This window comes from Sprattus sprattus (assembly GCF_963457725.1).
Source record: "Sprattus sprattus genome assembly, chromosome: 19".
Taxonomy (NCBI): domain Eukaryota; kingdom Metazoa; phylum Chordata; class Actinopteri; order Clupeiformes; family Clupeidae; genus Sprattus; species Sprattus sprattus.
The window spans coordinates 5,106,249-5,114,763 of record NC_137917.1 but is presented as its reverse complement, the minus strand read 5'-3'; the positions used below and the strand labels follow the sequence as shown (position 1 = coordinate 5,114,763).

The 8,515-nt window shown below is 39.0% G+C and overlaps 1 protein-coding gene across 1 annotated transcript; it reads left to right on the top strand.

Moving 5' to 3' along the window:
* On the top strand, positions 1–7,686 carry cmtm6 (CKLF-like MARVEL transmembrane domain containing 6). The gene is made up of 5 exons (XM_080858326.1): positions 1–113; positions 378–490; positions 4,532–4,708; positions 4,921–5,019; positions 5,481–7,686. The coding sequence occupies exons 2-5, from the start codon at positions 383–385 to the stop codon at positions 5,664–5,666; spliced, it is 570 nt and encodes a 189-aa protein (XP_080714452.1). The 5' UTR covers positions 1–113; positions 378–382; the 3' UTR covers positions 5,667–7,686.
* The last annotated feature ends 829 nt before the right edge of the window (positions 7,687–8,515 follow it).

Here is an 8,515-nt window from a genome sequence, read left to right as displayed (position 1 = left end):
GCTGCCTGCGTCACAAGCTCTCATCTCAACTCGGAAATATTGGCCCAAGTTTTGCCAGACGTTGTTTTCGAAGTAGCCCAATTACCGACAGGACGTCGTTTTAGCAGTGAACTGTGAGTTAAGATAGGATGCCAATTGCTTTTCAATGAATTACATATGTTTTATTATTGTCGCGCGTGTGTAGCAATTTTACAGTAAATAGTGGTTTATGCTTTCGGTTTCACTATTGTTCGCTTTGACGCATGTAAGCTAGCTCATGATCGGTTTATAGGCTATAGTAGGTAGACACCCCTATGAATTTTATTTAGCCTGCCATAGTCTTTTAGCTCTTCATCTTTGGTGTTGTTACCTGTGAGTGTTTACTTTGTCTTTAACAGTTGCGATGGCCGACCGAAGTCCCTATGTTCCGACCACAACTGAAGCGGTTCCAAAATCAAGCACATTTGGATATTTAAAGCTTCCTGGATTATTTTTTAAAATCATAGAACTGGTAAGTAAAATGTTCAGTGATATATCAATCAGTTCTCTTAATAGTTATGCTTGCTAACTATTAAGTTATGAAGTATATGAAGTTATGAAGTAGCTATAGCCTTCGCAGCGTAGCCCACTGAGGAAGGGAAATCCATCGGCAGCAATCTTTGGCAGTTACGTTTTTGTTTCTATAGTTGTTACAGTTCAAGGCAAAGATACAGCATGTATTACTTTATTTTATGGCTGAGTTTAACATCTTTCTCACTGCATTCTTCTATAAAATGGGTGCAAGGAGACACACGAGACCCCTTTTGCCACTGATCTAGGCTATTTACTCATCAGCAGTGAGGTGGGCAGGATGAATGAGCAGGACATAATGTATAATATTTCTCCCAAGAACATCACTTTTGTATCTTGGAAAGTTGTAGCTTTCATTTGTATTAGTATATTTATGTCATAATGGTTAGGTCAACATCATTTCTTATGTATGTTTGTTTAAAATTTGAAGTAAAAAGTAAGTAGATTCAAGTGTACAATTGACACAATTGAATGATAATCATTGAAGAGGTCATAATTTGGGTGTCCCCAAGCCTAGATCAGCTGTTTGAACTAACACTACTTCAATCGTGACATTGAAGAACACTGTTCTGGATTTTTGGGTGTAAAAAATACACAGCCTACTGCTTTCTTAAATTTTGAGTGTGAAGGTGCATTGTTTCCAAACTGTTCAACCATCATTGTTGCACAACAGTCCGGAGTTGGAAATGGATAAGCCCAGGTGGTTTTAAATCCAACAGTAGCTGCCTAGCCTGTACTTAGCAGGCAGACCAAGGCCTCTTTACCACCCTCCCATTGTTAGCCACTGGCACAAAGAAACATTTTACAAAAGAAGAGTACAGTCAACATGAGGATAAGAGTGGATGCAAGGGTGCATTCTGCTGAAGTTTATGAATGATGTCCTATGAGGCTCATTAAAAACACCAGTATGGCAGTCAGATAGGACTAGAACAGTGCCTGCCTGTAATCTCTTAAACAGAGTCAGGGGTTAGCAGTATTGCCTGTCTGTGTGCCGCAAATGTAATTAACAAAAAGATGCTAAATTAAATTACGGGGGTCATTTTTAACACACAAAGAGAGAGTGTAGCTTCCATTTGGTCGAAGGGACATTTTTATGCCCATTAAAAGAGAAGTCATGAAAAGGCAGGATACTGGGAAATGATGGCAAGTATGTGAGGGTAATTAAATGAGGCTGCCATTCATTCTCTTTGTCTCAGATCTAGATAACTGTGCAGTTGAAAATGTATCACCTATAAATGTTCATTAAAGTAATTTTGGTCATGCCTTTTCCTGGCCTTCTCCATTAAATACAACATATCTGTGTTCCCATTTTATGGCTTTTCACAGGTGATGCATTTAACAGTCAGGATTACATTTATTTGCATTATACCTTTATCAATGGACTGTTAGCGTTAACAGTATGCTTCTGGTAGTCTACTAGGAGAGAAAGGAAATGTTCTGGCAGATGATATATGTACGTTTTCCCATCTTACATTACCCTCAGTGCACTTGCTAAACTACACAATACAGGACTGAACTTAAAAATTGTAACTTTGAAAGATAGCTGTGTTGGCTGATATCTGTGTGTACCCGTGGGTTATCTTCCAGTAAGCTAGACTCCTAACACGTGTTAAGAAATTCACTGGGACTTCCCCTGTCCATCATTGTATTGGTTTTTGTATGCATTCTACTGTCTGGCTGCTTGGTACTTTCCAGTAAATCGGTAGTTCTTTATCAGATGGCTTTCCTTGTGCCTCCTTGTGCTCCACTTGTTAGGTACAGGCCTCGTCTTGTGTTGTGGTAAACAAAAAACTTGAGTGTTTAGTGTAGTGTTTGGTATGCCACCATGGATTAGCCACCAAACAGGTTAAGTGAATATAACTTTTCCACACATAGCCCATATATTAAATGACACCACAGTGCACCAAAATATCTTTCACAAAGGTTTGCAAACGTTCAGGTATTATACAGAGAGCAAGTGCATCCCTGCAGTGTTGTTTCCTGTATTCATCTTAGGATAAGGGCCTTATGTTGAACCTTGCTTTGAAGAGAGATTGTACAGTGTTTTAGATTCCAATCTTAAAAAGAAACAACTCCCTGTTTCCCTGTTTTAGCTCCATATAAAGACTTCAAAAACATTTTAGACTTGAAAGACCTAAAGATACATTTACATGTAGTGATCACATTTCAGGATATGCCAACAGCATCTTCATTCACTACTAGTCTGTGTTTTTGCAAAGATGTCAATGAAGGGCACGCTGTTACTCATAAACATGAGGCACTTTTTAGGAAGGATCACAGTCTGTTCTGCAGCAATAAAGCAGGGGGCTTTTTCATGCGCTCAAGCAGAAATCGAAATGTGCAATTGCTTAGACTTAACAAGTTACATAAGCATACACTCATACACATGTGCTGCTGACACTAGTGCATTCAAAACACTCATAGATGAATCCACACACACTTCTGTTTGCATTTACATGTTGAACCAGGCAAGCATACTCTACCTCAAACCAAAGTAAAAGTACAGCGACGCTCTGATGTGTGGATAGAGGGTTATTTTTATTAAGGCAACACAGAGACACTTTGTTGAGGCCGCTTCATTTTTATTGCGCTCCATTATAGCATTTACGTCAGAGACAGCCCCTTCTTCCAGCAGTAAATGTCTAAATATAATCAGTGCAAGGGTGTTCGTAAGATGTAGGAGATTTTTAAGTGTACTATTTTTTGTTGTCGGTGTCATGGCACAGGTTACCTTTTTATGGGTTATCACCAATTTGAATTCCACCTGCCATGTCCATCCAAAACGAACAGTATGATTACATATTATAGGCCCATATAGTTTGGTCCAGACAAACAATTAGTTCATTACTGATTAGTCAAGAGGTATTCCATGGGTGGGGATATCCCCACAACCCCACTTGGACTCTTCCCCACTAGTCATCCCTCTGCGTTTGCTGCACTGTAACCATTGATTTGTATGACATCCACATTCCATTCATTCAAAGCGAGATCAAAAGGGAAGACAGGAATTTTATAACGTAACATTTGACAATTCTTCAGTGAGGAAGGGGACCAATGCCGTAGGCGAAATGTACAAATGAACACGTAACATCATGACAGGTCTGACTCAACTTGGCTGTAAAGTGAAAGTACTCAGGGGGCAGAAAATGAATGGACAAAATGAATTAGAAAGAAACGAAAGAAAACACAACTCTTCAAAATGTTGTAAAAAGAAGAAGCAATATGACACTTGTGTTCATGGGGTTGGTAAAAGAGATCCCCACGACTGTGATTAGCTGTGGGACTCTGTACTATGGGGATATCCTTTACCAACCTCACTCACACTCGTACGTACATTGATTTCAGAAGTGATAAGACAAGATATTGTTCTTACCCCTAAAGTGAAGTGACTTTATGTTTCAAATATGCTATTCATCTGTACTACGCAACAAGACCACACATATGGTAGCTGCTCCTGTGTGCAATAGTGCATACACAGGGGATGGACTGCCAGCTCCTGCTTGACTGGCTGCTGAATGTTTCAAAAGGAAAGTTTGTTTGGTTTGGTTAGTTGGTTAGATTGAAAAATTGGTAAATTATCAGCTGATTTGAGGTAAATACAGTAAATCAGCTGATAATCAATAAAAAAAAGAATTTGGCTTTACCTCAAAATACTTTTGAGTAAGCCATAGAATGCAAAAGCCTTGCGAGGCAACGCCAAAATATCGCAAGGTAATGCAGAAGTATCAGCTTCAGTCCAACCCCATTATGTTGTCATACAGAGACAACATTATAAACATTGTGTCCCTGTCCTATTACTTATGGACCTCACTACATAAGATCCACTCATTATTTAACTACACAGAGTGACGTGTTGATACTGTGTGCGTGTGTTTGTGTGTGTGTGTGTGTGTGTGTGTGTGTGTGTGTGTGTGTGTGTGTGTGTGTGTCTTGGAGAGCATAAAGGACCCCAGTTTGACTCTTTCACTTTGCATGTCCACAGGTCCTCTCATTTGTAGCCTTTGTCCTGGAGGAGGTGGTGAGTACCTGTAACGCTTGTAGCCACCTCTATTTCTTTGAGTTTGTCAGCTGCACAGCCTTCCTCTTCACCCTTCTACTCCTCATCCTCCTCGCCACCCAACTGCACAAGAAAGTGGGCTTCAGTCAATGGGACACCCTGGTCAGTCATGTTCAAATAAACCTGTTTACTTACCAATTTAAAAGATTAAATGGTACATTCTAATGTAATGCCTAATTAGTCTATCTGAGGATAACTTTTGTAGTAGTAAATGGAATATGGGACTGTAGGATAAAATGTCAGTATGTTTTTATTAATTAGTTGTGGTGCGCATTCAGTTACACTTGTTTCTTAACATTGATACTCTTCTACAGGACTTTGTATATACAGTTGGGATTGCCGTTTTGTTTTTAATTGCTTCTGCCGTCTTCCTCTCTGACAACGGATGTACTGACTTGGAGAAAGCAGCTGGGGTAAGAGTCTTTTAAACCATAAAGTTGTTTTGGTCATTTTAGTGGCACAGCAATGTAACTTTGTGACAAATGCTTTGTGGCCTCACGCAACAACAACTAGACCCACCCCCAGGTGTAAAAGTCAGCTACACTCTACAACTTCAGGGGGAGCTCATCAGCAAAAAATACCAATTCTCGCGGAATGAGGCTTTAAATAATTATTTCATTTCTTGAATAAAAAAAATACACATTATCTGCTCTATTTGCACTGCTAACTGCTTACACTGCTAATTTACTGAAGCTTTATTGTTGGCCTTAAGTGTACATGCTCAGTTTGATTGATATTCTTCTATGTGTACTTATGGTACTATTTAAAGTAATGGTCTGTGTGATTACGGAATGTATTTTTTAATTTCATATTCATAGTTTTACACATTTACCAGGGCTCTAGTCAACTTTTCAAATATGGTCCTGTTTTCTAGGCGTTTGGTATCATTGCCTCAGTGGTATTCTTTGCAAACGCTGCATACCTCTACAAGGTAAAAGGGAAAGGAGTGATCCCCTGCACGACAAGCCAGACTGCCGCAATCCAGCAGCCCCAAGACCAACAGGCCCCAGGTGCTGACGGTCCTGAGAATGAGAAACTCACCAATGGGCAAGGCGTATGATGGACAGCTACAGTCTGTCGCCGGAATGATTTGACACATTGTTGTCTTAAGACTTACACTTACTGTAATTCCCAAGACAAAACGTTTTTAATCCAGTTTTGCATTTTGGATCTTAAATTGTTAAAAATAATCATCAAAATAAGAGTGTGCCAAAGATTTTGTGTTCTTTTGGCTAAGAATTCATCTATAAATTAGGACATAAAATATGACAGTCATTAAAAATGTATTTTAGATGAATAACATAACATGTTGTTCCCCTGTATTTTGGACATTCTATGCATCTTACTGCATTTCAGGTGTTTTAGGTCATTTGTTTAAATTGTGTCAGGGTCAGGGAAAGGACAAAAAACAAATGCAATTAGATATATGAAACAGAGAAGGAAGATGCATAAATTACACAGGAAATCTTTCACTTTGAAGTATATCATTGTCCTAATTTTCCTCTTTGCATTATATGAAATCATGTTATCATAGTCATTTGATGCAATCATGTATTCACTTTTTTACCCAAAATTATGAGATTCCATACATCCACAACGCTAGTACATTCTATCACTTCCGTTTCCATTTCCACAAGGGAGCAGTCTAAAAGCATCTATTAGGCAAAGTCAGACCAGAGGAGACGCATTGCTGTCTGTAGTTAAATCTAGGAATAGAAAGTACAAATTTGAGAGCTGTAATTGAGCTGTGTTCTAATGCCATCACAACTGAACGGATGTTTTAGATGCTTTGACTGCATGGAGGAACACAAAGTCTGCTCAGTCAACAGCTGGCTAGATGTTACTTCGTGTACTTTTATAATATGTTTTTTTAAATAAGTTAAGTGCCTTTGTAATTGTTCATGTCATACCTGTGCATGTAAATGTCATTTGTGCCTTGTTGTGAGTGTTGCGCTTTTTGTGTTTCAAAAATATGTTATTTGAGATTTCATGTTTTCCTGGCCCGGTTGTTTGAAAGGAGATAAAGATTGCTTTCTGTTATTTAATTGGATGGGAAAAGGTTAGAGGTTTTGTGTCATGGGGAAAGTGTATTGGGTTTTGGTGGACTGCACTGACAGACATTTTAACTATAAAATCCTTAATCCCCAAATGAAGTTAGAATGATTTGGTATGGATTATGTGTGTGTAAGGCCTACGGAAGGACACATTTTGTGATGCCCACAAGGAAAATGGACTGCAAGCTTATTGGGATATTCATCATCACTGTCCCATAAGTGTCCTTTCATGAGTAAATATGTATATGGTAATCTGTGCAGTATTGTTTTAACCTAATCAACTTAATAATGAACTCAATCCAATTTCATTCATTTACATAGCACTAATGTCAACTGACATTTTCTTAAAGTGCTTTACAAAGCCCAGGGCCTGAACCGTAAGCATATAGGTGACAGGGACCATGAAAAACTAACTTTTAACAGGAAGAAACCTTGAGCAGAAGCCAGCTCAAAAGGGGGAACCTATCGAAGAGTTGTGCATTACTCTATTTTAAAAAGACATATCCAACTTTAGCTTTCTTACCCTGACACAAGGCTGGATTATCTGTAGCTCTTTATTCTGAAAACTGTAAAGGCACAGAAGAGATTATGTGATTGTCATTGATGCTGTTGGATCCTTCATAAAGCTTTTTTTATGCAACAGTGCAATCTGTATTGTGCCAGGTATACTCAGTGAAGTACATTTTTTCAATACATTTCTACTTTGAAATATTAAGTTGAAAATTTGCACCAGCTTCATTATAACAACATGGTTAACCCCCCCCCCATCCCCCCCCCCCCCCCCACACACACACACACATTTTCAAACTATTTTTTGATGTAAGTTTGTTTGAAAAAAGTATCATTGAAGGGGATTATTACATACCAAGTTTGACCACAAGGGGGCATATGAATTCATGGCATTCCCCAATGTGAATTATATGATGTGGTTGATGTAGATGAAGTTTTCCACAAAGTGACACATTTTGTACCTTGTATTATTTGTTTTGTTTTTGATGCACATAAATATATGTAATAACCCCATCCATAAGCATTGCACTCAATATGAATAAAACCAAACAAAAGTTATTTTTAATATGATAAATGGATGCCACTGGAAGTTCCATAAAGACCTAACTCTTTACCTTAAGTTGTGAAGCAGTGTTCCATCACAGTTGCCCACTGCTTCCTGTTTACTTGTTGGAATAAAAAAAATCATCCAACACACATCTGGTGAAGCAATATCCTGATTTGGTTATGGGGGGCGGGGGGTGTCAACTCATTGAGTGTGCTCTCATAAAGTCAGAAAATATACCCAAAGCAAGCCTCTTATTGAGGCAGGACATGTTGCTCAAGAATGTGGGTAGCATAACCACCGGGACTGGAGGGGAGGGATGGGCAGAGCATGAGTCACACTGTTTCCATGTGCTTCCCAAGATGGAAAGCTCTCCCCTTCGGTGTAAACACTACGTCGACCTCTCACTTCTTCCATCGCTTACACCCCTGCTCACTCCACACACTTTATTTTCTGCCCAAGCCTCCTCTCCTCTGCTAAAGCTTCATCTCCCCCACCCTCCCTATGCTTGGACCAGTTATCAGTAAGTTTCTCTATCTGCATAGTTCATCTTAACCTCTCTTAGTCCTGTTTTGACTTGGAGCAATTGTACACTAAGAGTGCTTTTGGTTGGCTTTTTGGCAAAGCCTGTTAAATAGTTTTGAAGTTGAGATCGAAGACTTCAAGATATGAGAATGAGAATTCAATGATTGCCGATAGAATTCACAGTTCACATAGGTTGTGTGTTTTTTGGTACTGTAAACACTGACATTCACATCCACATATGGGTTTCCCTCTACACTGCTCTCTTTCTCTTTGGAG